We start from the raw sequence: 26903 nt of genomic DNA on the forward strand, positions 1-26903 counted from the left end.
GCCACAGCCCTGCTGAGAGAACTCTGAAGACCAGGAGCGGATGTCTAAAGGGGTCTCCAGAGGAGCCCTGGTGTGGGCTGTGGGAGGGGACACCACTCCATCCCAAACACCTCCTGCATGTACTCCCCTCTTTGCATGCTCCCAGGAGTCTGATTTGAGAGTTTGCTTTGTGTTTCTTTCTGCAGTTACAGCGCCCACTCATCTGAGGTCCAGTAACAAGAGTAGCCATGAGCGCTTCACCCATGGTACTGCATTCAAGCTTCGAAACCTGGTGGTGGTGGTGTTACCAAAAGCTCGGCCTCTCTGTACACCAGTGCCGAACCAAATCCCGGAGACAGAGTTTTGGGTGAAGTAGAAAAGGATAGCTTTATTGCTTTGCCAGGCAAAGGGGAACACATCGGTCTTCTGTCTCGAAAAACTATGTGCCCCGACCCCAGAGGATTTGATGGAGGGTTTTAAAACAGTGGTTCAAAGGTGGGGTCTCTGGGCTTCCCTGGTGGCGCCATGGTTAAGAATCCGCCTGCCAATGCAGGGGGCATGGGTTCGAGCCCTGGCCCGGGCAGATCCCACATGCCGCAGAGCAACTAAGCCCGTGTGCCACAACTACTGAAGCCTGTGCCCCGTGCTCTGCAGTAAGAGAAGCCACTGCAATGAGAAGCCCGCGCACAGCAACAAAGACCCAATGCAGCCAAAAATAAAAAATAAAATAAATTTAACAACAAGAAAAAAGAAAAGGTGGGGTCTCTGACAAGATAAGGGCGTAAGCAGGCTAATCTCAGGTGGTCATCTCAATCTGGGTGAGCTTCTCTGGTCCCTTTAATCTCGCCTCAGGTGGTTTCTTGGCTGCTCCTCCCTTGATGAGCAACTGTTCAAATCCGCCCTTTGGAACTCAGGAAAGGTCATGGAGGCTGGAGTCTTGCCTAAAAGAAATGGTGGACAAAAGGAGGCCTCTGTGCCCAGGCCCCACTCGGTTTCAGCAGTATCAGTCAGGGTCCTGGATGGTTTGCCCAGACACAGATTACTGTCTTTAGCAGAAAAAGCCTCTCTCGGAAGGATACTGGGAACTCATGGCATCTCGATGGAGGTCGGACATCCAGGCTTAGAAAACAGAGTGCTCCAAAGGCTGGGCAGCCAAACCCACAGCCAGCACTGTACTCAAGGAACAACTTAGTCCCCTTGCCAGGCACTGTGCCCTCTGTCCCTCACTCAAGATTCAAGGCTTCAGGAGGGAATCCCCCACCCCCACTTGGGACCTGGAGCAAGGAAAGGGGCGGGCATCTTCGGATTCTGGACTAAGAGGCTGGAGGGCTGCACATACTAGCGAACTACCTCTAAAGATCTGGTGCTATGGTGCTAACAGAAAGAGGCAGGGGTGAACGCTGGACAGACCAACAAAGGAAAAAGAAATATCCACTGCAGTAGATTCTATTATAAACATCCCCATTCTAGAGATGACAAACTGAGGCTCGAGTAGTTAAGGGAATCTTTTGCAGCTAGTAAGACATGTGACTTCAGAACCCATGACGCCATTGTGCTTCTCTGGAGTTCTTTTTGCTCCCCCCACCTTTCCAGAAAACGTGAATTTAGTGAATCCTCGGGAAGGAGACAGGGGAATGACTTGGCAATGTCTGGCACATACTGAACACAATAAAAGTTGGGTGGATGGATGAAAGAAGGGAATTGGGAAGCAAAGGAGAAGTCATTTGGAGATATGTGATGAGGGTTTACGATCGCATGGGGTGGGCTTATCTCTAAGCAGACCTGAGTTGATCCAACCTCCCCAATCCTTATTCTCAAATCACTTAGTTCCTGCTTTACCAACAACCGAGGACTTTTTAGACGCTCCCTTGGCCAAGCGCCCTGGCCGAGAATTGCACTGTCACTTGCGACCAGCTCCCTGGGCCCGAGGACGAAGGGCGCAGGCCCGGGAGAGGCTGTGGCTGGCGGAGACTGACCTGGAGGGGCAGGGGCGGGGGCGGCGTGGAGGAGGCGGAGGCCGGCGGTCAGCTCTGCTCCAGCTCGATTGCCATGTCCCGCCAGGCGAAGGACGACTTCCTGCGGCACTACACAGTCTCGGACCCCCGGACCCACCCAAAGGGCTACACAGAGTACAAAGTGACGGCTCAGGTGAAGTGGGGCCCAGCGGGGACTTTGCCCTTTTAACAAGGGGGGGCCGTGTTTTACGTTAAGGCAAGACGCTGCTGTAAGCTCCCATGTTAGACGACAGATATGGATTTCCCCTTTAAGGGGAGGTGCCGGTAGGGCCTTAGTTTACTTCTTTAGCCATCAAGGGGCGGGGCCATAGGAGGGCGGTGCCTTTTTAAAAGGGCGTGACAGCCGTTCCCAGACTGAGGTGTGGGTGACCACGCGCAACGCGTGACATCTATCTGTCAGGCTGTGAATTTCTTTTAAGTTAACATGAAAACTCTGGCTCAACTCAAATACTGGTTAGTTCTCCAATCTCTTGGAGTAAGTTTTATCTATTGGTTTGTTTGATATTTATATAAAAGCCCTTTAAGGAGTTGAATTACTTTTAATTTTTAAAAAAATAATGCTTTGTGTATGACTAAAAATTCATACAGGTCAAAAGAAATTAAGGAGTAAGCCTCTTCACACAGCAGGAAGTCAATAGATAAAGACTGAAGTTGATGTATGAAGCAGTAACAACGTTATAAGCATATATAAAGACGGAGGAAATCATGAAAAGAATTAAAAACAGTATAACAATATCTGTAGAATGATATACAAGAACTGCCTAGGGAAGATTTTTCACTGTAAAATTTTTGTACTTTTACAATTTTGAAGTAGGCAAATATTAAACTGGTGCATTAATGACTATTAAAGTGGAGCAAAAATGTAGAGACTTCCAAAGTGATTTAGAAATTTATTTATTTTTATTTTTGGCTGCGTTGGGTCTTTGTTGCTGTGCGCGGGCTTTCTCCAGTTGTGGTGAGCGGGGGTTACTCTTCGTTGCTGTGCACGGGCTTCTCATTGTGGTGGCTTCTCTTGTTGCAGAGCACGGGCTCTAGGTGCACAGGCTTCAGTAGTTGTGGCGCACGGACTTAGTTGCTCCGTGGCATGTGGGATCTATCCGGGCCAGGGATCGAACCCGTGGCCCCTGCATTGGCAGGCGGATTCTTAACCACTGTGCCACCAGGGAAGTCCTCCTCAATGTTTTTTAAATATAGTTTCTTTTATCCAAAATATTTTAGGCAAGTCTGTTGTGAAAAGCAAAGTCCAGGGTTTCATTGCTAGCAGTCCCTCCACAGGTCATGTCCCCTCTCTGAGCCTCTACTTCCTCATCTTTTAAATGGGCATGTGAATCATGTCTGCCTCCCTGGGGTCTAGGATAATGAACAGATGTTTTGAAAACTGTCAAAGTTACTTCAAACTGTAGGATTTTTTTTTTTTATTATTATGAACGTAACATAATGAAAATGGAGTCTTTTTTTCCACCTAAGACACCAGTCTGCTCTTTCTGGGTCACAACCCCAGTGAGGGTTTCTTCTGTGTCTGGGAGTGTTCACACACACAGGCTTCCTCCTTTAAGGGAGAAGTGGCTCCTGGGACAGAACCTCATTCTTTAGAGAACTTGGGGTTCTTTGTTTTCAGAAGAAGATGCAGGGACTTGGCCCTTTGAAGGACCTGAGATAAAAGTTGGGCTGAGAATGGAGTCCTCTAGATGGACCTTTAGGGACCTGGGGCCCTTTACTGGAGTGCTTGCACTTACACCTAGACAAACAGAAAAAACAAAGAAACTATAAGGGGCTAAAAATAACTGTATGCCTGCAAAGCCTAGGCAGTTATGAACAATAAGATACAAAAAGACCACAAACCAGTTGCCACTTCTGAGGTGCCTGGAGCAGAAGCAGGGTACTGCGCATGGTCCCCGCACACAGCACCACCAAGGGGGTGGGCAGACCACCTAAGCCGCCCCTCCAGCCCAACCCACAGATCTGCCCCTGCCCTCACCCCATTTAAGGAAACAGTCAACCCTCCTTGGAGACAGCGGATAAGGGCACATGTTACTTGTTTTCCATGCCAAACCAGTAAAGCCTTAGGTCCCAATGAAGCCGTGCCTGAATTTCTCAGCTGGCCTCATCAATTTCTGTTGATTAAAGAGTCCAAGGACCGGTAACAATTTGACAGATGAAGAAACTAAGGTGCATGGTAGAAAAACTGCTAAAAGTTACACTCAAAGCCTTAAAGCCAGGACACCTTGATACCACTGGCCAAAGCGCTCTGCCCCTTTGAAGGTGGCTAGGAGGTGGCCCCGATTTTACAGGGTGATGGGGTGTCTGCGATGTCAATCTCTGGTCTCACTGGTTCTTAACTTTCTTCCTCAGTTCATCTCAAAGAGGGACCCGGAGGATGTCAAAGAGGTGAGCCTCCTGGGAGGAAGGGACCATTTCGTAATTCCAGATCTGGAAACAGTAAAGGGACGGGGGTAACTCTGCCAGGAGACCAGCCCCCCTTCCTCGCTGGCCCTGGGAGGAGGGGGTGCTGTGCCCTAATGCACACACCGCGTGGGGCCAGGCTGGGGGTGGGGAAGGCCACTTCCTACTGTTGTTCAGCCCTGTCGAGTCACGTGTCCCTCTTAGGTGGTGGTCTGGAAGCGGTACAGTGACTTTCGAAAGCTGCATGGAGACCTGGCCTATACCCACCGCAACCTCTTCCGCCGCCTGGAGGAGTTCCCTGCCTTCCCCCGCGCCCAGGTGTTTGGTGAGTCTTGATCCCAGCTTTCAGGCCAAAGATGGAGAGGGCATTGAGCAAAGGGGACCCCTGCTGGTGAGGGCTGGATAGAGGGACCCAGAATCTCCTGGCAAAGACGTGTTTCAGACAGCTGGAAGGGCCCTTAGAGATGGCCTCATTTGACAGATGGGGAAATTGCTCTCCCCTTATTGTGTGTTGAGCCCTTTAACATTCCTGTTCTCATTAGCCCCATTTTCAAGATGAGGAAACTGAGGCTCAGGGAGATGAAGGGGCTTGACCTGTAAGTGGCAGGACCTGAACTCCAAGCCACAAGCCAGTGTTTCCTCTAGACCTGTGCTTGTCCAGAAATAGCAGCCACGGACCACCTGTGGTTGAGGAGCCCCAGAGACGTGGCTAATCTGAACTGAGATGTGCTGTCTGATCGAATACACACTGAGAAAAGAATGTAAACTATCTCAGTAATTTACATATTGATTACATGTTCAAATGAGAATATTTTGGATATACTGGGTTAAATAGAGTGTATAATTAAAATTAACCTGTTTCTTTTTACTTTTGTAAAATGTGGCTTCTCGGGAATTCCCTGGTGGTCCAGTGGGTAGGACTTGGCACTTACACTGCTGTGGTCCCGGGTTTGAGCCCTGCTCGGGGAACTAAGATCCCACAAGCTGGTGCAGCACGGCCAAAAAAAAGAAAAAAGGTGGCTTCTAGAAAATCGTAAATTATACGTGAGGCTCATATTCCTTGTTACGTGTATCTCTAGACTCAGAGGACATGTTCTTTTGTAGCAAGGTGAAAGCTCGTTCCTGGTAGATTATGCCAGGTAATGCGAAGTACAGCAGGTTCCCCACCCTGACAGCATGATAACTAGCCCAGAGTTAAATAACCCTACATGATACCTAGACCAGAACAGTGAAACTGTAAAAATGGGGCTACTTGCTGTGTGACCTTGGGTGAGTCAGCTCCCCTAAGTCTTACTTTCCTCCCTAATACATCAAAACCACCTGTAATTATCTGTTTCCTGTTGGTTGCCTGCTTCCCCCTGTCTAGGATGTGATATGCATGAGGGCAGAGACCTTGCTTTTCTCTCATTCACCTTCTGAACCTAGCACATAGTAGGTGTTCAACAAACATCTGGTAAATGGATGAATAGGGAGGTTGGTCCCTCCTTGCAAGACCCTCACCCCAGGCAGAGCCAAGGAAGATTCCTAGGAGAATGGGGAGGGGGGCAGTGGGCTCCTCAGAACCAGGAAAAGTGGCCTGGGGGCCAGAAGCCCTTGTGGGTCACTGTTCTCTCCCTGCCCCTTGTCCTGGCGGGTGCAGGCCGGTTTGAAGCCTCGGTGATCGAGGAGCGGCGAAAGGGGGCCGAGGACTTGCTTCGCTTTACTGTGCACATCCCCGCACTCAACAACAGCCCCCAACTCAAGGAGTTCTTCCGGGTATGTGTACCTGCTCTTCCCCCGTCCTCCGCACCTGGGAAGCTTACCTGCCCACCAGGGTGCACCCTGTGACTCCCCGTGGCTGGTCTTTCTCTCCTGAAGGGTGGGGAGGTGACACGGCCCTCCGAGATGTCCAGAGACGTGCATATCCTGCCACCCCCTCTGATCCCCACACCGCCCCCTGACGAACCCCGGGTGCAGCCTCATGAGCCCTGGTTGCCCCAGCCGCTCCCTGCAGAGAGGAGGGGCCTCGAGGAGTTGGAGGTGCCAGGTACATGGGGTGGGAGAAGGAGCCAGGGCTGGAGGGCCCAGAGCATGTGTATATGGGGGGTGGGGACCACTCCCTCCTCAGTGAAAAGCCTGGGGTGTTTCCCAGCTCCTCTACCACCATCCTGCTGAGGAACTCTGCACAGGTCATTTTCCCTCTCTGGGCTTTAGCTTCTTAATCTGTAAAATGGGCACAGACCCTAAGAACGGGCTTATGTATGCCTGTGGTTGCTGAAAGGATACAGTGAGAGGGTAATTACATTTTGAAAGCTGGGAAATAATAAAAGCAGGCATGTCCCCAATGATCTATTCCTCAGTGGACCCCCTGCCATCCAGCCCTGCCCAGGAGGCCCTGGATCTCCTCTTTAACTGTGGGAGCACCGAGGAGGCGTCCAGTTCCCCCGGCCGAGGCCCCCTCACCGAGGCTGAGCTTGCCCTCTTTGACCCCTTCTCCAAGGAAGGTAACAAGTTGGGACAAGTGAGGGGTGGGGCGAGGGCGGTAGCTGGGCAGGAGGTCCTTAGGGGCAGGGAGGCAGAGGCGGGCACAGCCAGTGGCTGGCCTCGCCTTGCCCGTGTAAATCTGAGAAAGGCGGCCCCTGTGGGCGAAAGGCAGCCTTGGTGAGAATTAGAAGCAGTGACCTTCCCCATGCTGGCGAGCTGGACGGTCCTGTACAGTGAGCAACTACGGAGGAAGTGAGCCACTTCCCACCATGGCATCTTCTCCCTGAGAAAGCTGTGGAACCAGCAGGATGTCACCGTGCCCCGGGAGGATTTCGGTTCCTTTGCTGGAAGCCCGAGGTGGGGTTTCCTGGCTAGCTTGGGGTCTGGCTGTAGATCTTCTGCCAAGAGGCCCTGTTGGTCAAGGGAGGGGAGGTCTGGGTTCAGAGGACAGCAGAGGAGGCCCCTGGAGCAGCCACTGACATGTGACGGCACCAGAGATGGAAGGCCCCCCATGGAGGCCCTGGTCCTGAGCTCCTTGTCAGATCAGGGACTTGACCATCCCAGGCTCTGAGACACGGGGTCTTTCCGTTTTAAAATTCTCCAAGTTTATGCTGTTACTGAAACTGGGGTATTGAAGTGGCTGACTGCACTTCCGGATCATCACGCAGCAGTTTCATTCTGGATTCCGCAGCAGTCTTTTTAAGCCCATTTTTTGGCTTCCCTTGGTGACCTCTTGGGTAGGCCCTTAGCTTTCTGAGGTCCGATCCAAATCGGGACCTCAGTCTCCCATCCACTTTTCTCCCATCCACGTCCCCGCCAGCTCAGGCCTGACTGCCCTTGGCCATGGTGACAAGGGTGTGAGGACTGTCCTTTTACTCTTCTTGTTCTTCTTATCCCCCTGCCCTGCTCCCAGGGCTGGGGAAGGGAAAGAAGGGACTGGAGGGGAAAGGCAAGAGTGGTGTCACCATGGCTGATGAACCGGCCACAGGTGGGCGGGCATCCAGATACTCTGCCTTGCCCCAGCCAAACCCCCTGGGGTACCCAGTGCCCAGATGCTTGGGCAGGAGCCTGTCAAGACTCCTCAAAGGCAGCTCCCATGAGACATTCCCTTGGCCCACGGACAAACTCCTAAACCCTTGCCCACACCAGGCCTGGAAGTGCACTTCACTCAGATGCTGCCTTCTACCCTTGCCCCTCTTTGTGGGCACCTCCAGCCAGCCTTTCACCGTGAATTCTCCAGGCGAGGAGCCGGCGCTCGTCTCTCTCTTTTCAGCACATACACCAGGCTCTTGAACTCAAGTACTAGGGCATCCCAAGAGCTCTTCCGTCTTCTGCTCCATTAGCAACACAGGGAGGGCTGTAGTCCAACTGGGAAGTGAGATGTCACCTCCCCTTCCTGTAAGAGGCCCCTGGTCTCCACATGGGGTCCCTTGGATAGGGTTGGAGAGAGGCCCACCCTTCCCTCTCCAGGCCGGTGGTGTGCAGCGGTGGTTCCCAGTCCTGCACCTTCCCTTCAAAGGCCCTTTCATCAAAGATTCACCAAATCTCTAGCCTTCTTTTGTGTAAGCTATGGAGGGCATCTTTAACCATCTCTTTGCCAGTCCTAGAGGATATGAGAGCCCTTCTGTCTGGAATGTGCGAATACCTACCACCCCCTGTCTTCACATTTGGGGGCCTCAACTGAAATTGTAAAACCTTAAAAAAGCCTTGAGATTTTCTGGATCCATTATCCTAAGATTACAAGGCTTGGAGCATTTCTGCACTTGACCTGGCATAGTTGGTCTAGCATCCTTCAGTTAAACTTTATGGAGGAAATTCTTGGATTTATAGGTCAAGCGTAGTCAGGACGGAAGTAGAACCAGTGACCCAGAGCTTGCAAGCTAATGTTAATGTGTACCTAAAGAAAGAATTAGGCTACACTGTACATCTGAAACTTATATAATATTGTAAATCAATTATACCTCAAAAGAAAGAAAGAAAGGAGGAAAGAAAGAAAGAAAAAGAAAGAAGGAAAGGGAAACAATGAATTAGGGAAGTAAGGGTGTTTTCACCAAAGTACACGAACTCCACCAATCAAATAGATCATGGCTAGTGTGCTATGTACAAGTGGCTTTTGGATTGCTCAGGCACTGAAGAACCCAGGACAGGTTGGTGGGCAAGAGAGGTCTGGGGATGGACAGCAGGCCCTGGGAATAGAAGGTCCAGTCTGGCTTGAGTCCTCCATATCTGATTGCAGAAGGTGTAGGCCCCAGTCCTACCCACATGGGTGAGCTGGCAGCATTGGAGGCAGAATCTGAAAGACTGGACCAGGAACCCTGGGAGCCAGGAGGGCAGGCGGAGGAAGAGGACGAGGAAGGAGGGCCCGCCCCTGCCTATCTGAGCGAAGCCACAGAGCTCATCACCCAGGCCCTACGGGATGAGAAGGCAGGCGCCTACCCTGCAGCTTTGCAGGGTTACCGGGATGGTGTGCACATCCTGCTTCAGGGAGTTTCTGGTGAGCGGGACTGGAGGGCGGAGGGTCAGGCCTGGGGTACTGGCTGGTGCAGTGAAGAGAGAGGAAAGTAAAAAACAAGTCAAGGATCAGAATTGCTCCTCACTGGCCAATTGTATAACCTTGGGTGGCCTCAGTTTTATTTGTAAAATGGGGAGAATATATCTGCCTCCCAGGGAGCAGGGAAAGACACATGGTGATGCTCTGAACTGTAAGGGGCTAGACCAGGGGTTCTGAACCCAGGTATCTCTGCTGAGCCATTCTGTCTTCACAGGTGACCCATCACCTGCCCGCCGGGAGGGTGTGAAGAAGAAGGCGGCTGAGTACCTGAAGCGGGCAGAGGAAATCTTGCACCTGCATCTGTCCCAGCTTCCACCCTGAGACGGGAGAGGACCCTTTCCCAGGACTCTAGCTCCAGCACTGCCAGCCACCCTCTTCTCCTCTCCCTGGTGCCTGGCCTGATCTTCTGGTCTTGTAACTCCAGAGGCCATTTCTGTGTGTAACTGGACCAAGAATGAGACAAAGAATGAATTCTCAGCTCCCTGACCACACCTGCCACCTTGGAATCAGGGACTCACAAGTCTGATCCTGCCTATCTCTATCTTGATATGTGAGCAGCAGCTCTGGTCCCTAGGCTCTTTGTTTATCCATCTAGAACCGGGGTCTGCAGGCTATGTCCCACACCCAAATATGGCCCACTGCCTTTTTTTGTAAGGCCCACAAGCCAGAAGAGTTTTTACTTTTTTTTAATAGTTGAAAAAATTCAAAAGAATAATATTCTGTGGCAGGTGAAAATTACATGAAATGTAAGTATCTAAAAAAATAAAAGTTTATTGGAACACAACCAGGCTTGTTTGTTTACGTGTTGTCTATGGTTGCTTTTTCACTACACCAGCAGAGTTGAATAGTTGCAGAGTTGACTGGTTACGACCTGTAAATCCCAGAACATTTACTGTTCTGGCCCTTTGCAGAAAAAGTTTGCTGACCCCTGATCTAGAAAATAGGGATTAGAGTCTCCAGGGAAACATTAGAGAATGACAGCAAGGCCCCTTGAGCCAGGTTATTGGGTGAAGAGGAACCAAAGAGGGTGCACGCACTCCGGGCCCGTGGTTCAAAGCCAAACCGTGATGATTCAGAGGGCTGGAGCCTGGGAAGGCGTGGCCCCACTCCTGCCCCGCCTCTCCTACAAAGCGATTGGTTGCGGAAGGGACTACAAACCGGAGCATCATGGGAGTGGCCCAGACCGCCGAGGTGCATGATGGGCGGGCTTTAGCTGGGCCTGAGCGTGAGGAACAGTGTTGACCCTGAACTACAACGCAGAGCATCTCGGGAGGCCTGCTCGAAGATCTGTGGGAAGCCACAGGACTCGGTGAGAGAACTGCGGAGCCAAACGGACGGCGGGGATGCTTAGACCAGGGCGGGGAGGCGGGCCCGTCGGGGTCGGCCCCGCCCCGCCTCCCCTGAGCCTCCGCCGGCCTTGGCGTGCTCTTGCGCAGGATGGGGCGAGTGGCCGCACCTGTCCACGGGATGCTGAGCGCCCATCCTTCCCCCCCAGCCCACCCATGCCCGGCTACGAGCTGCCCGTGGGCACGTGCGTGGACATGTGTCCGGCCGCTGAGCGCGCCCAGCGCGAAAAGGAGCGTCGCCTGCACCGCTTCGAGGTGGCGCCGGGGTGTCGCGGGCACAGGCCCCGAGCCGACCCGCAGCGCGCAGTGAAGGAGTACAGCCGGCCGGCCGCCGGGAAGATCCGGCCCCCACCGAGTCAGCTGCGTCCGCCGTCCGTGCTGCTGGCCACCGTGCGCTACCTGGCCAGCGAGGTGGTGGAGCGCACCGACGCGTCCCGCGCAGAGGTAGCCAGCTTCGTGGCGGACCGGTTGCGCGCCGTGCGGCTGGACCTGGCCCTGCAGGGCGCGGGCGACGTCGAGGCGGCGTTGGTGCTGGAAGCGGCGCTGGCAGTGCTGCTGGCAGTGGTGGCGCGGCTCGGACCCAGCACAGCGCACGGGCCAGCGGACCCGATGTTGCTGCAGGCCCAGGTGCAGGAGGGCTTTGGTTCTCTGCGGCGCTGCTATGCGCTGGGCGCCGGGCCCTACCCCCGGCAGGCCACCTTCCAGGGCCTCTTTCTGCTCTATAACCTAGGTGAGTCGGGGTCCCCACGATAGAACAAGGGGCAGGCGGCCCTCCGTGAGGACAGTGGAGGCCGGGAAAGGAAGGAGAAGCTTTAAAACCTCACCAGAAGCTCCCTCTCCATCCCTGCCTCCTAAATGTGTGTCTCAGCCAATGCACAAGATGTACCGGCTCCTACTTGGACCTTCTGGCCTGTCTCTTCCCATCTTTGGGTCTCAGTTTTCTCGTTACAAAAGTGGAGGGGATGGGGTTAGAATGGGACAGTTGACCTAGATAGTGTTTTTTTTGTTTGTTTGTTTTTGTTTTTGTTTTTGCGGTACGCGGGCCTCACTGTTGTGGCCTCTCCCGTTGCGGAGCACAGGCTCCGGATGCGCAGGCTCAGCGGCCACGGCTCACGGGCCCAGCCGCTCCGCGGCATGTGGGATCTTCCCGGACCGGGGCATGAACCCGTGTCCCCTGCATCGGCAGGCGGACTCCCAACCGCTGCGCCACCAGGGAAGCCCTAGATAGTGGTTTTCAACCTTTTTTTTAAACCTCCAGTTCAGTCAGTGTTACAAAGCAGCCAAGAACACATATGCTAACAAATGTATCTGAAACAGAAGGTTCAAGACTAGATCTTTTCTATGGATGGATGGTGCATTTTAATAAATTCTTTTTAATTGTAATAAAATGCTGTTGACTTCACAACCACTAATGGGTCAGAAGCCTCAGTTTACAAAAAGTGACCCAAGTTTCCAGTGTCGTGATTCTTGGAAGGGGAGCAGAGGCAGAATTTGAAAAAATAATTGCCTCATCAGGCGGACAGAGGAGGATGTGGCAGAAGCAACTCCCAAATCTTGGGGCAGCTACGGCAGTGGAGAAAGGGCTGGGTTGGAAGTCAGAAAACTCAAGATTTGGTTGGGTCAAGTTCTACTATGTACAAACTCTAAGGCCGTCTGAGGCAAGTCATTAAATTATCTGGGCCTGTTTCCTTCCTCTGTAGACACTGCCTCACTTTATTATGAGGACCCAGACTATTTGAAGGGGTTCTCGAACCTCTGGCAACAAATTCTGATGTGGCTTAGGAAGGGGCCAAGGGGGAAAGGGGGAGGGAGGGTGGGCTTGGCCTGGGGGAGGGGCGTGGCCAGACTGGGAGGTGGGGGTGGGGTGGGGAGTGAGGTAGGGTGATGAGCTCCGAGGAGGGCCTGAAGGAGGTGGCGGAGGTGGCGTGGCTGAAGACCCGAGCAGGTGGGAGGGGAGATAGGGGGAGACCTAAGGGGATGGCACGGGAGGTTGGCCTGCTCCAGAAGGAATCAGCGTCCTCATTTGGGCTTCCCGCCCTCACAGGCTCGGTGGAGGCCCTTCACGAGATTCTGAAGCTGCCCACTGCCCTGCGTTCCTGCCCAGCCCTGCGCACTGCCCTGGCAGTCGACTCTGCCTTCCGCGAAGGCAACACTGCACGCCTGTTTCGCCTGCTCCGGACCCTGCCCTACCTGCAGAGTTGCGCCGTGCAGTGCCATGTGGGCCGTGCCCGCCGGGGAGCCCTGGCCCGCCTCGCTCGTGCCCTGAGCACCCCCAAAGGCCAGACCTTGCCCCTGGGCTTCATGGTCCACCTACTGGCCCTGGATGGGCCCAAGGAGGCACGGGACCTGTGCCAGGCCCATGGACTGCCCTTAGATGGACAGGAGAGAGTTGTGTTCCTGAGGGGTCACTACACTGAGGAGGGGCTGCCACCTGCCGGGACCTGCCAAGTACTGGTGGGGAACAAGCTTGGAGGGCGCACCCTGGAAGAGGTGGTCACGGCAGAGGAGGAAGATGAGACTGTAGACACACCCAAGTCTGCGGCATGAGGAGGGCTGTGCAGTCTCCCAGAGCCCCAGGAGTGGGGCTGAAGCGCTCAGGTTTTTTTTCATGATTCCCACACAGTAAAAGGAACTCGTTGGGCATCCCTGGTGGCGCAGCGGTTAAGAATCCACCTGCCAACGCAGGGGACACGGGTTCGAGCCCTGGTGAGGGAAGATCCCACATGCCGCGGAGCAACTAATCCCGTGCGCCACAACTACTGAGCCTGCGCTCTAGAGCCTGCGAGCCACAACTACTGAAGCCCGTGCGCCTAGAGCCCATGCTCCGCAGCAAGAGAAGCCCCGGCAATGAGAAGCCCGTGCACCGCAGTGAAGAGTAGCCCCACTCACCGCAACCAGAGAAAGCCTGCGCACAGCAACGAAGACCCAACGCAGCCAAATATAAATAAATAAAATAAGTCTAAAAATAAATAAATAAGTGAAAGGAACTTGTCTTGCAAGGACAGCAGCTAGGCTCAATTTATTTGGGGAGGGCAGGGAGGAGTTGAGACATGCTAGGGGCGTGGGGGGAGCGGAACCCAAATTGGGCAATGCCCTATCCACCCTGGGCCTCAGTTTCCCTGCTGGTCACTGAGGAGTAGCTCTGGTGGTCTCTGAGTTGACATCTAAGGTTGCCATTATGCGTCCCATCCTAACCCACCCACCACCAAGAGCAGTTGGTGGTTTTGCCATCCCCACCATCCCTATCTCCTGTTCACCCTCTGCCAACCAAGAGCCAGGAAGAGGGAAAGTTTCATCTGGGGCTTGTCACTCCCTTCAAGTGTCCGCACCGGTGGGGCCCTGAGCTGTTGCCTCAGAAGTTTGAGAGGGTCCTGTGGTCGTGCCCTTTCCTAGCATCAGGAGAGACGGGGACACACTCAAAGAAAACTGGAGTGGGAGAGGGTTAGGATAAAGGGTGGGGATGGGAGCTGAAGAATGAGGGCTAGGGTCAGAGGTCAGCCACAGGCCTCAGGGTGGCTGCTGCGCCCTCCAGGGCCACCACCAGGATGCTGAGCTGCCTCTGCACCTCAGCCCAGGCTGCAGATCCGGGGCCTGTGTTCATGGCCTTGGAGCAGGCATTGGACAGGCCCGGGAACGTGGGTACAGAGCCGGTGCGGGGTGCCCAGAGCACATGGCTGACAGGAGAAATGGGGGAGGATAGGACCATTCAGGGGCCAGGAGAGAGGGGCGCTTCAGCCCGGAACAGCTCCTGTATACAGCTAGGCACAAAAGCCCCTCTCCACTGGTGGTGGGAAGAGATGCAGCTTCTAGTCCCAGGGTGACCTTCACCGATTTGCCTCCCATCCTTTAAGCCTGACTCCCCAACTGTCTCAAGGGACTGGGTTGTGCTCTAAAGGCCAGCAAAACTGACATTTTCGTCCCTCCAGCGGGTGCCCATTGCCCAGCCTCACTGCACCTCGAAGAGCTTCAGGACAGGTTCACCTGTAGTAGCGTTCCTCTGGGAAGGCTCGCGAATTCAGGAAAGTCCGTTCCAAGAGCATCAGCTGGTCATTGAGCATCCGCACCTGCAGGGGGCTGGAGGCGACAGGGCCCTCTGATCACCCTACAGCCAGCAGCCCAGCTGCCAGCCTGCGTCCTGCCCTGGATGCCGCCCTCCCAGACACCTGCTTGCAGCCCTTGCTCACTCGGGGGTGCCCTTCTGCAGTGCTGATACGTGTTGGCCCAACACCGTGGCTGCCTCCTCAAACTTCTCCACTGCGGTCACCAGAGGTCCTGTGGGGAACAGCCAGCATCTTAGCCCTGGGGGTGCAGGGCTCCCCATGCCTCAGTGTTGGGGGGGCTCCGTACCCAGGCTGATGTTGTGCTGCTCCAACAGGCCACCAAGGTCCTGCTGGGCAGCCTGCAGGAGGCTGCGGAGGGTCTCGCTGTAGTCACTGACATTGAGAGGCAGGAAGAGGCTGTCACTGATCCGGAGAAGCACACTGCCCACGGTCTGGGCCACGGCCTGATGGCTGCTGAAACCTTGCAGGAAGCGCAACAAGGCCAGGACTCAGTCTTCAGCCCATCCTCCTCCAGCCTCAGGATGCCCCTTGCCCTCGTCCTCACCAGGGTCCACAAACTTGTCCACGTAATCAAAGGTGTCAAAGGCTGTGTGGTAGGTAGGGTAGATCCGGGCTGAGGTCTTGCTCTGGGGGAACAAGACCCAGAGGTGACAAGCTTGGGATGGGAAGTGGAGGGAAGCATACAATGTAGAGACATTATTTCAATTCAATTGTCACCACATCTGTGAGGAAGGTTCTAGGATTCCTACTTTACAGAGGTGGAAGCAGGCTCAGAGAGGTTAAGTAACCTTCCTGACATCACACAGCTAATAAGTGGCAAAGCTGGGTCAGGTGCCAGTTTCCCGTTTCACATGAAGGAGAAGAACCTGGGGTTTGCAGTCAGACAAGAGGATTCACATCCCAACTCCACCACTCAAGAGTGGTGTAGCCATGGAGGGGTGAAAGGGCCTTTTGGAGCATCAAACAGGGAGACAGGTTGGGCACTCCGCATCCCTTATCTCACTTTACCCTCAGACCACCCCTGGTTTATACTGTTATTTAATCTATTCTGAGATAAACATTTTAAGATCTCTGGAATCAGGATGCTTCTTACAGTCAGTGTCATTCTGCAACTACTTGACAGTGCTTTCTTCCCTCCTGAATAGTGCGTATCATGACAGTGCATCTTATACTCAGCTGTATCTTAAATTTGATAAAATAACATAGATGAGGGTGAACATGCTCAAGAGAGGTAAAGAAACTTGGCTGAGGTAGCACAGCTAATGAGTGAGGGAGCTGGGTTCAGTTTGCACTGGAGCGGCCCGAAGGAGAGGAGGGGGCTGGTGGAGCAAGGAACCGGGATGGGGGACGGAGGGGTGTCCGTTTACCCGGTCATAGGTGTAGGCGATGTCCATGGAGGAGATGCCCAGGAAGTGAATGAAGGGTGCGTAGTCGCTGCTCGCACCCAGAGTGCCCAGGCTGCGGGAAGGAAGATGGTTAGGCTGCAGGGCGCTGGGCCAGCTCACCAGCCCGGAGTCCCCAGCCCGGCCCTGGGCTCACCTGGGGACCAGGCCGTACACCGGGCTGCTACGGTTGGAATATCGGATCCAGTTGTCATAGATGCTGAGACTGCCGGGGCCTGGTGCGCGGATCTGAGCGGAGGGGGATCTAGTCTCGGGGCTGGCCCCTCCCCAGGCCCCACGACCAGGCTGGTCCTCCGCTCTGCCCACCCGAGCCCACGCACAGTCCTGCGGGTCCTACAAGGCCCACCCCGCAGCCTCAGTCCCACCCCCAGCCCTTCTAATAAGTACCAGCTCCAGCCCCGCCTACCCCGTGTAGCCCCGCCCCGCCCGTCCTCCTCCCAGCCCAGCTCCCAGCCCCTCCCATTTCCACCTGTTTGGCTGCAGAGAAGATGACGCTTTGGACCGGGGGCGTCCCCTGCGCCCTCAGGGTGGCATTGGCTGTGAGGGGATCCGAGAAAGACTCTATTCGGGCCCCGCCCTTTCGTTTCCCTCCTCCCCGAGTAAGCCCAGCCGCCCCTCATACCAAACACCGAGATGTCCACGTTGATGTAGGCTACGGCGCGCTCCTGCAGCTTGCTGAAGGACTCCTGCAGGCGGGTGGGACCCCGTCAGCCCCGCGCTGCCCTGCCCCGGAAACCCCCTCGAGCGGCGAGCTGCGGGGCTCGCTCACCTCCGTGAACTCTGTGGAGCCGATGAGCCCAAACTCCTCTGCCCCCCAGCTCGCAAACACGATGGATCTTCGGGGACGCCAGGTGCCTGGGGAGGGGGATAAAGGGCTGGAGGGCAAGATTCCTCGGATCATGGGGTGGCTTAGGGGGAAGGTTGGGGATGTGGAGAGGAGGGAGGACTGGAACGGGCCGGGCACAGGCGACTGGAGGTAGGTCCTGGCACCTCCCTGGCCAAGCCTTCCCTGAGGCTCCATCCTCCTTTTACCCGCGCCCCTCCGCTTCTGTGACAGCCCCCAACATTGACGCCAACACCGATCTCCCTCCGTCAGGGGGTCCCTTCTGCCAGAATGCCCTATCCCCCTCTTCTCTCTGGCTATGCTGATTAGAGGTCCCCCAACTCTCTCCTCCATGCATCCTATGCAAAACTCTCCCCAATCATCTTCACTTGGCGATGATACATTCACATTCTCCTTAGAGCGTTATCCACATTGAGCCAATCCTTACAACACGTCGTGAGGGACAGACTATGACTCTCTCCATTGAGGAAACTGAGCCATAGAGAAGTTTAATGACTTGCCAGGATTACACAGCTGGTAGGCAGCAGAGCCAGGGTTCAAATCCAAGGCCTGGCTCCAGAATCCAGGGGCTTAACCAATGTCCCACATTGCTTCTCATAGCCTCCCGCAGCCTGGCTTCCATCTCCAGTCTCTGTGCTCTCGCTGCTCTTGCCACAGGCCTCAGCCACCTCCCGGAAGCCTCCGAGGTCCTTGCTTGACCCCCTCACCGCCTTCAGATTCCCCCTACCCCTCCACAGCGCTATGGGCTCCTGGCTGTGCTCCCGTCTCTGGATGCAACTCAGTCCCCTTTGATCATTCCTCATCTTTTTGTTTTAAACCAAACTTTTTAAGTATAGGGACTTCCCTGGTAGCCCAGTGGTTAAGACTCCACGCTCCCAAGGCAGGGGGCCTGGGTTCGATACCTGGTCAGGGAACTAGATCCCGCATGCCGCAACTAAAAGATACTGCGTGCCACAACTAAGACCCGGTGCAGCCAAATAAATAAAATTTTTAAAATTTTATTTTATTTTATTTATTTATTTTTGACTGTGTTGGGTCTTCATTGCTGCGCGCGGGGTTTCTCTAGTTGCAGCGAGCAGGGGCTACTCTTTGCTGCAGTGCGCAGGCTTCTCATTGCAGTGACTTATCTTGTTGCAGAGCATGGGCTATAGGTACGTGGGCTTCAGTCGTTGTGGCTCGCGGGCTCTAGAGCGCAGGCTCAGTAGTTGTGGCGCACGGGCTTAGTTGCTCCGCGGCCCGGGGATCTTCCCGGACCAGGGCTCCAACCTGTGTCCCCTGCATTGGCAGGCAGATTCTTTTTTTTTTTTTTTTTTTTTGGGTTCGCGGGCCTCTCACTGTTGTGGCCTCTCCCGTTGCAGAGCACAGGCTCTGGACGCGCAGGCTCAGCGGCCATGGCTCACGGGCCCAGCCGCTCCGCGGCATGTGGGATATTCCCGGACCGGGGCACGAACCCGTGTCCCCTGCAACAGCAGGCGGACTCTCAACCACTGTGCCACCAGGGAAGCCTGGCAGGCAGATTCTTAACCACTGTGCCACCAAGGAAGCCCTAAAAATTTTTTAAGTATAAAATGATTACATGCTTGCAATGAAAAATTCTCATTTTTTTCTGCCAAAAATGCATAAGATGAATCTAATCAGACAAACCCAAATTGAGGGACAGTCAACAAATGAAATATCAGGATCATGAAAGAAAGAACAGCTAAGAAACTATTACAAATGACCCATGCAACTACTACATGTGCAACGTGTGATCCTGGATTGGTTCTTGGACGAGAAATTTCTTTTGCTCTAAAAGTTATTGGAACAGGGGCTTCCCTGGTGGCGCAGTGGTTAAGAATCCGCCTGCCGGGTTTCCCTGGTGGCGCAGTGGTTAAGAATCCGCCTGCCAATGCAGGGGACATGGGTTCGAGCCCTGGTCCGGGAAGATCCCACATGCCTTGGAGCGACTAAGCCCATGCGTCACAACTACTGAGCCTGCGCTCTAGAGTCCGCGAGCCACAACTACTGAGCCCATGTGCCACAATTACTGAAGCCCGTCACCTAGAACCCTTGCTCCGCAACAAGAGAAGCCACTGCAATGAGAAGACCACGCACCGCAACAAAGAGTAGCCCTCACTCGCAGCAACTAGAGAAAGCCCGTGCGCAGCAACGAAGACCCAATGCAGCCAAAAAAGTAAAATAAAATAAATAAAGTACTTTGCCCATTTAAAAACAAAACAAAAGTTTTCAGAACAATTGGCAAAATTGTTAATTTCCTGATTCTGAGCATTGCACTGTGGTTATGAAAGAAAATGTCCTTATTTTTAGGAAATATCCAGCTCTGCCACCTGGTCCAGCTGCTCCTTCCCATATGCTGTGCCCTCCACCTGGATCTCCACCCCTACCGCTCCCAGAACTGCCGCCTCCCTGCGCTCTGGCTTGCATCTGGAAAGCCTGGTAGGTATTTTTCCTTATAGCACGTTTCACAGTTGTCATTACAGCATGAACTCTGGTGTTCACTGGGGGACGTCCAGTGCCTAGAACTGGCCTGGCACATACTAGCCACGGGGGACATATTTGTTGAGTTGACGATTGTCCGTCACCCCTGCCTCAACTGGGCTGAGACTCCCTGAGGGCAGAGCCTGGGCACTGCCTCGCTCGAGGCCACATCTGGCCTTGCTTCATTGGAGGGGCCCAGGAAACCCTCAGAAGGTATTGCACAAGTTCCCTGCACCACCCTGGGCTACTCGAGCGAGGCCAGGGCTGGTGTCCATGCATGTCTGCCCCCAGGGCCCTCAAGCTTCGCCCAAGTGGGGACTGGAGAATGAGAGAGAGGAGGGGGGACAGGACGCCCAAAAGCTCGGGGAGGACTGAGCAGAAGGCGACCTCCTGGGGAGAGAGTCCCTGGACCAGGGGAGCAGGATCCGCTCACCCTTCTTCAGCAGAGTCCCCAGGACGCGGGAGAGCTCCAGGAGGACAGCAGTGCCACTGCTGGGGTCCACGGCCCCGTGAACCCAGCTGTCCCGGTGGTTTCCATACAGCACATAGCGGTCTGGCGGGAGGAGCAGAGTCAGACGCCCAAGTGGAGGAGCGAGGGTGGGTGGGGCAGCCAGGCTGGGCAGAGGGGGCGTGGTCAGGGGCGCTCAGAGCAGGGCCGGGTCCTGGGGGCGCAGGGAACAGTGAGGCGGCGCTCACCAGGCTCCACGGCCCCGCGGATGATCCCCAGGACGTTGGAGGAGTTCCGCAGCTCCAGGCGGTTGTAGACACTCACGTTCACCTGGCTGGGGGAGCGTAGGGGTGTTAGGAGTCTTCCCCTCCACCAAAGTAGGAGAAACTGAGGCCCAGAGCAGGAAAGGGACCTGGCAAGATCACTTGCCTGGAAATACCAGGAGAGACAGCGAGGCTAGAGCCCAGCTTTTCTGATTCCAATTCTCCTTTGTACTCACTCACTTATTGGATACCTAGTGTATGCCAGCAGCGTACCAGGCTCTGGGCGATGACTGAGACAGACATGGACCCCACCCTCGTGAGGCCTCCCTCTCCTGAGGGAGGCAGACCCCAAGGAAGTGAACAACTGCAGGCAGTGAAGGGGCTTGGGAGGACACCGACAAGGTACCTGGTGGCAGGTGGGGAGGTTAGTGCAGGCCAGGAATGACAGAGCGTGGGGAAGGATGTTCCCATCAGCAGGAACAGCAAGTGCAGAGGCCCTGATGTGGGAAGGAGCTGGGTGTGTTCAAGAGAGGGGGCGGCTGGAGAATGGAGGTCCAAGGTGAGGTGGGGGGGACCCCACAGGGCCTTGTGAGGCACGCAGCTGTTTCACAGGCTTCCCCAAAGACAAGACAGATACTCTGGAATCAGGGAGGGGTTGGGAGACAGGAGAAAGGGAAAGGCCAGGCCTTGAAGTGAGCACTGAGGAAACCAGGATCAAGGAAGCATAACAAGGGAAGAGAAGGGAAGCGTTGGGGAGGAGGAGGCCCCATCTCACCTGCCTGCTGGGAAGATACCATCAGAACGGAAGCCGGGCCCCAGCTTGTAGTCACAGCCCAGGGCTCCCTGCCAGGCAGCCGGGGCTGAGGCTCCCTGCAGGTTGCTGGGGAGGAGGGGGAGGCCCATCAGAGCAAATATGGGTGTGGGGGTTGAAGTTTGGGGGCCACTGGAGAGTGGGAAGGAGACCCCAGGGCAAAAGCTCACCAGAGAAGGACTTCTGCATCCTTGAAGCCAATGGGCTGAGTGGGAATTGGGGGAAATCCGGAGGCATTGTCAGAGTCCAGGCGGAAGGAGGAGGGGTTGGCTGGAAGGTAAGGAGTCAGGGGGTCCCCAAAATACTCAAAGTAGGAGCCTCGCTCCACCCCCGAGGGAGGAAGTCCCCAGGAGTGCGGGAAGGTCTCGTTCGGCAAGCTTTTCCCGTCGTTGATATCTGCAGGGTCCGTGTACACCAGCACCCCAGCCACCCCATACTTGGCAGCATTCACAGCCTGCAGAAGGCAGAGGAGGCTGTGTTTAGGGGAGGGGCGAGAAGGGGGCACATCTTGTTCCTCTTCCTCCCTCCCTCACTGTGGAAGCCAGGACAGATCTGTCTTCCCACCGGCAAGATGATACTTAACGCAAGTCATTTGTTGCAGTGCCGCTTGAGGCAGCAAAAGACTGTTGAGCCTAGGCAACGGCTCATCAATGGGGTCATTAAATAAACGGAGGTACCCTACAGTGGAGTACTATGCAGCTGTGTAAAAGAAGGAGGATGTGCTCCTAAACCTATGTTCATATAAACACTGTTCATAGTAGCCAAAAGGTGGAAACAGCCCAACCGTCCATCACTGATGAATGGATAAGGAAAACCTAGTATATAACGTGCAAAGGAATATTACTGATTCTTAAAAAGGAGTGAACTTCTGATACATCAATGAACTTTGAAAACATTGTGCTAAGTGAAATAAGCCAGACACAAAAGGACAAATATCACATGATTCCTCTTATGTGAGGTACCGAGATGAGGCAAATTTATAGAGACAGAAAGTCAAATAGAGGTTACCAGGGGCTGCAGAGGGAGAATGGGGGAGTTAGTGTTTAATGGGTACAGAGTTTCATCTGGAACCATGAAAGCATTCTGGAAATGGTTAGTAATGATGGTTGCATGATATTGTGAATATCCTTAATGCCATTGCAGTGTACATTTTAAAAATGGTTAACCTGGTAAACTGGTAAAATGTATGTTACATATATTTTAGGACAGTAAAAACAAAACAGTACATTAAAAAAAAAAAAGATCAAGGACAGAGTTTATGCACCAATTGAGAATGATCTCCAGGACGTATTAAGGTGAAAAAAGCATAGCTCAGAACAGTATATTTATGCTACCTTTATATAAAAGGAGAAGGAAGTGAGAATATATCTTCATATGTTCTTCTTCCCAAAGAAACTCTGGGTACATATCCCATAAACAAACAAACAAGCTACCTTTTTGGAGGATGGCATTATGAGAAAACTTTTTCACTCTATACTTTTTTTTTTTAAACTGGAAGTTTCATAATCTGTATAATTCCACCACGCCTGTTCGCCTTTCTTCTCTTTTCTTTCCATTTTTTTACCCCCAGCTCTTATCACGGGCACTTCTTTTATTTATTTATTTATTTTACTTCTTTTTAAATTGTGATAAAGTACACATAACATGAAGTTTACTCTCTGAACCATTTTAAAGCATACAGTTCAGTGGCATTAAGTATATTCCTATTACTGTGCTACCATCACCTCCATTCACCTCCAGAACTCTCTTCATTTTGCAGATTTGAAACTCTGGACCCACTAAAGACTAACTCCCTAGTCCCTGCTCCCACTCTATACCTTTTTATATTTAAAATAAATAAGTAAGTAAACATTTAAGAAAACACAAACATGTAACCCTCAGTCAAAATTTTGTGTTGAGGGCTTCCCTGGTGGCGCAGTGGTTGAGAGTCTGCCTGCCGATGCGGGTGACATGGGTTTGTGCCCTGGTCCGGGAAGATCCCACATGCCGCGGAGCGGCTGGGCCCGTGAGCCATGGCCGCTGAGCCCGCGCGTCCGGAGCCTGTGCTCCGCAACGTGAGAGGCCGGTGTACCGCAAAAAAAAAAAAAAAAAAATTTGTGTTGAAAAGAAGCAAGTTGTGGAGGAAGGGACAACAGGAGGGATTTAAGTCGAATGTTCAGAAGAACTATGTCACAGGAGGACTTAGACTTCCAGAATATACCAAAGCTGAAAAATGTGCCCAATTCCTTTATTTCCCAAGGCTCAGGGAGGTTAGGGGAGATATCCAAGGTCACACAGCACCTAAGTGTTCTTTGGGCCAATCAATGGGCTAGAGCCTGGCTGGGCAGAGTGCCAAAGCAGGCCATTGGTGGGTGGAAGGAATCCTTCACCCTCTACTGCCCCGAGCCCAGGGCTTGGCCTACCCCTCAGCCCTGCTCCATTCCCTTCCCCACACATCCTCCTGTCCACTGGGGGCTGCTGCTTACCTTAGCCCTGCGCCCTACACCCCCATAGCGGGTCAGGACGATGCTATCTTGGAGTTTGATGCCCTGTTGGTATAGCTCCATGAAGTCTTCTTCCGAGCCCCGGTTAGCATAGACGAGGAGGCCCTGTTCCCCAGAGAAGGTGACCCTTAGAGCCAGGCCCAGGAAAGAAGGGGAAAGGCTGAGTGGCAGGATGAAGGATTTAGATTCCGTCCCCCAACCTCGCCTAGAGCTTATAAGCTCCCCAAGACAAAGTCACACCTGGTTTGCTCTGTGTCCAGGTACCCTGTATCAGGCCTGGCTTTGAGCAGGGCCCATTAGTGTTTGTTGAATGACTAAGTGATGGGCAAAAGGAGTCGTAGTGGAGTGTGGAAGCAAGTAAATTCTGGGTGGGGCTGAGCCCCAGTTGAGGCACTTTTCTTCAACTGCCCGTGGGTCAGGATGGGAGCAGCTGGGGTAGAAGCCAGCGGGAGCTGGGCCATGGCAGTGGGGAGGGGGTGTCCCAGGCCCACCTGAGGGGTTCCGGGGGGAGCATAGGCAGCATATGGTGGTACCACATTGGGGTCCCCCTGCTCCCCAGTCAGGTTCTCTTCACTTCGTTGGGAGGAGAAGAGGATGTCCCCAGCAGGACCCACTGTGGAGAGAGGGCAGTGTCTGGGCTGGGCCAGCAGCTCTCCCGGCCCACAGGCCTCCCCAGGCCAGAGCAGGACCTCACCAACATCCACACGGTTGGGCTGCTTCTGGCTGGGGAAGGACAGCAGCACTTCGTACTCAGAGGTCCCGGCTGAGTCCAGGCCCGACTCCGGGTCCTGCCAGCGCCGCAGTAGCAGCTGCACCAGCGCCTCATCCCGGGGGCTGGTGGCCAGGTGCGGCTCCTTGGAGAGTTCTCTGCAGGGTGGGCCCAGGGTCAGGGAGGAGCCTCTGGCAAACAGGAGGGGCACCTGGGCAGGCCTCTCACCTAAGGTTCTCCCGGATCCTGTTGGCATCGAGCTGTCCCACGACAGCCTCAAGGATCTCCAGGTCCAGGTCCTGGGAGGCTGAGGCACTGGGGGCTGGCAGGTCAGTCCCCTTGGGGATGGCAAAGTGGCCCAGGATGATCCCCAGCCCCAAGAGGGCAGCGGCCCCCAGCACCCCTCCAAGCACCTTCACACACTGCATCCTGTGGAGTCTTGGCCAGCTGGTGTGGCTCCTTATAGATGGGGTGTCGGGTCCAGTTAACCATTACCTAATAGGTGGCCCTGCCCTTTGGCCACTAGCTGGCAGGGAGAGTAAGGGAGTGTCCTGCAGGAAGGGCCAGGAGCTCTTCACATCCAGCTCGATTTCTGCAACATTCACTTGGAAGAGACCTCCAAGGGGCGTCAAATGCATACCTGGACGCTGAGGCTTGGAGAGGGACAAAGTTTCACCCACGGTCTCCCAATAGGAGAGGCCAAGGTAGGACTAGAACTCAGCCCCTGTCTCCAGAGCAGGGCTGGGCCTGCTGCCCACCACCCCTGCCTCTGTTTCCCTGGTGTCATTCCATCTCCAGCACATCCAGCTCTGGCTACTTGATTGGGTTTTAAGTTCAAATCCCATCCTTTGCTAGACGTAAGTTGTGTGACCTTAGGCAATTCACTTAGCTTCCCTGAGCCTGTTTTCTTAGCTGTAAAATGGATAATAGAGCCTATTTCACAGAACTGTGGTGCTGTTTTCATTAAACAAGGCCACATCTGTAAAATGTCTAGCGTGGTGTTGAGCCCATAGTAGGGACTCAGTACATTGTAGCCACTCCTGCCTCATCTGACCCCTTAAAATGCTAAGCCTAGAGCTAAGGGGAAAAGAGGGACTCAGAAGAATTCTCTGTAACTATCCCGCAGGGGTCCCAGTTTATGGGAGAAAGTGGGACTCTTAGAAGAGGAGACTGGGCACTTCACTGGTGGCGCAGTAGTTAAGAGTCCGCCTGCCAACGCAGGGGACACGGGTTCGAGCCCTGGTGTAGGAAGGTGTCACATGCCGCAGAGCAACTAAGCTTGCGAGCCCCCACTACTGACGCCTGCGCACCTAGAGCCCGTGCTCCGCAACAAGAGAAGCCACCGCAATGAGAAACCCGCACGCCGCAACGAAGAGTAGGCCCTGCTCGCTGCAACTAGAGAAAGCCCGCGTGCAGCCACAAAGACACAACGCAGCCAAAAAGTAAATTAAATTTAAAAAGAAAAGAAAGGAAGACTGTTCTAGAGGACAGAGCCAGAGAAGCACACTTTCTTGACAAGCTGACCTCCATCCCCTGACCCTACCAGGAATCCATCCATCTATTCATTCATCCATCCATTCATTCATCCATCCATTCATTTATTCACTCCTACCTGCAAGCACCTTTCATTTATTCAGCCCTATGCCACCTCCATGCCAGGCCCTGGGGAAGACAAGGTGCCCAGGGACTCAAGTCTAGCAGGGGAGTCAGATAGGCTTTGGGTTCAACCATGTGGTAAGCGCCCCTATAGAGGGAGGACCACCATGCTCCCAGTGGAGAGAATGACAAATTCTGTCCAGAAGGGAACACTTGAGGGGAATCTTCCAAGGATGAGAAGGCATTCAGCGTGCAGAGGAGGCAAGGGGCAGGCCATCCTTACAGAGGGCCTGGCACGTATAAGGGCTGAGAGGGAGAGGGAACCACCAAGTACTCGCTTTAAGCCTCTTTCAGACTTCATAGACAGCCAGGCAGGGCTGGGAAGGTCCCTGGGGCTCAAGTGTGACTCCTTCCACCTGCCATGGCCTATCCTGCCTTGGGATTCTGCCCAGCCAGGCTGCAACCCATTGGGTTTTTTTGTTTGTTTGTTGTTTAAATATTTATTTATTTGGCTACATTGGGTCCTAGTTGTGGTGCATGGGCTTCTCCAGTTGCAGCATGCGGGCTCTCTAGTTGTGGCGTGTGGGCTCCAGAGTGCGCAGGCTCAGTAGTTGTGACGTGCGGGCTTAGTTCCCCCTCAGAATGTGGGCTCTTAGTTCCCCAACCAGGGATAGAACCCGCATCCCCTGCACTGGAAAGCGGATTCTTAACCACTGGACCACTAGGGACGTCCCCAGGCTGCAACCCATTGATTGGCCCAAAGATGCCTGGAAATCTGGGGGAGCTGGGCACGGTGTGCACGTGTGTGTGTGTGTGTGTGTGTGTGTGTGTGTGTGTGTGTGAGATTTCACAGCACCCTCTCAGAGCAGCCCCCTTCCTACTGCTTACAGCCCCATTCACCTGCACCACCGTACCCACGTCCCCTTGAGCTGGTTGGGAGGGTTAGCGTGTTAGAGTGGCGGGACTAAGGGTAGGGTATAGTGTGATCAGGGACTTCAGGAAGGTGCACCAGAAAGCCACAGTCCTTGGAGAGCTGATTATGAACACCTA

General features: G+C 54.1%; 3 protein-coding genes across 6 annotated transcripts; 2 read left to right on the top strand and 1 right to left on the bottom strand.

The window, feature by feature from the left end:
• The first annotated feature begins 1930 nt into the window (after positions 1-1930).
• Positions 1931-10194, top strand: SNX15 (sorting nexin 15). Of its 4 annotated transcripts, none has more exons than XM_060019205.1 (8): positions 1931-2127; positions 4347-4382; positions 4602-4722; positions 6037-6152; positions 6255-6423; positions 6710-6880; positions 9097-9354; positions 9626-10194. In XM_060019205.1, the coding sequence occupies exons 1-8, from the start codon at positions 2029-2031 to the stop codon at positions 9730-9732; spliced, it is 1077 nt and encodes a 358-aa protein (XP_059875188.1). In that variant the 5' UTR covers positions 1931-2028; the 3' UTR covers positions 9733-10194. The 4 variants fall into 4 exon arrangements, with proteins under 4 accessions (XP_059875188.1, XP_059875189.1, XP_059875190.1 ...); XM_060019206.1 differs by having other exon boundaries at positions 6737-6880; XM_060019207.1 differs by lacking the exon at positions 9097-9354.
• A 633-nt stretch (positions 10195-10827) lies between these two features.
• SAC3D1 (SAC3 domain containing 1) lies at positions 10828-13304 on the top strand. Its single transcript, XM_060019211.2, has 2 exons — positions 10828-11487; positions 12802-13304. The coding sequence occupies exons 1-2, from the start codon at positions 10914-10916 to the stop codon at positions 13302-13304; spliced, it is 1077 nt and encodes a 358-aa protein (XP_059875194.2). The 5' UTR covers positions 10828-10913.
• A 455-nt stretch (positions 13305-13759) lies between these two features.
• NAALADL1 (N-acetylated alpha-linked acidic dipeptidase like 1) lies at positions 13760-24685 on the bottom strand. Its single transcript, XM_060019210.1, has 18 exons — positions 24486-24685; positions 24243-24415; positions 24040-24161; positions 23531-23653; positions 21236-21519; positions 21030-21134; positions 20240-20325; positions 19977-20096; positions 16991-17076; positions 16844-16907; positions 16691-16758; positions 16358-16449; positions 16186-16276; positions 15363-15444; positions 15105-15278; positions 14942-15029; positions 14739-14831; positions 13760-14431 (listed from the first exon to the last, which is right to left on the bottom strand). The coding sequence occupies exons 1-18, from the start codon at positions 24683-24685 to the stop codon at positions 14245-14247; spliced, it is 2238 nt and encodes a 745-aa protein (XP_059875193.1). The 3' UTR covers positions 13760-14244.
• Positions 24686-26903: the final 2218 nt, after the last annotated feature.

Source organism: Delphinus delphis, chromosome 8, assembly GCF_949987515.2.
Source record: "Delphinus delphis chromosome 8, mDelDel1.2, whole genome shotgun sequence".
Lineage (NCBI taxonomy): Eukaryota > Metazoa > Chordata > Mammalia > Artiodactyla > Delphinidae > Delphinus > Delphinus delphis.

Coding starts and splice junctions, on each gene's coding strand:
- NAALADL1 (XM_060019210.1), bottom strand. CDS start 24,685: ATGCAGTGTGTGAAGGTGCTTGGAGGGGTGCTGGGGGCCGCTGCCCTC. Junction 24,416..24,485: donor AGGATCCGGGAGAACCTTAG/GTGAGAGGCCTG, acceptor CCCACCCTGCAG/AGAACTCTCCAAGGAGCCGC. Junction 15,279..15,362: donor GGACAAGTTTGTGGACCCTG/GTGAGGACGAGG, acceptor GCTTCCTGCAAG/GTTTCAGCAGCCATCAGGCC.
- SNX15 (XM_060019205.1), top strand. CDS start 2,029: ATGTCCCGCCAGGCGAAGGACGACTTCCTGCGGCACTACACAGTCTCG. Junction 6,153..6,254: donor AACTCAAGGAGTTCTTCCGG/GTATGTGTACCT, acceptor TCTCTCCTGAAG/GGTGGGGAGGTGACACGGCC. Junction 6,881..9,096: donor TGACCCCTTCTCCAAGGAAG/GTAACAAGTTGG, acceptor ATCTGATTGCAG/AAGGTGTAGGCCCCAGTCCT.
- SAC3D1 (XM_060019211.2), top strand. CDS start 10,914: ATGCCCGGCTACGAGCTGCCCGTGGGCACGTGCGTGGACATGTGTCCG. Junction 11,488..12,801: donor CTTTCTGCTCTATAACCTAG/GTGAGTCGGGGT, acceptor CCGCCCTCACAG/GCTCGGTGGAGGCCCTTCAC.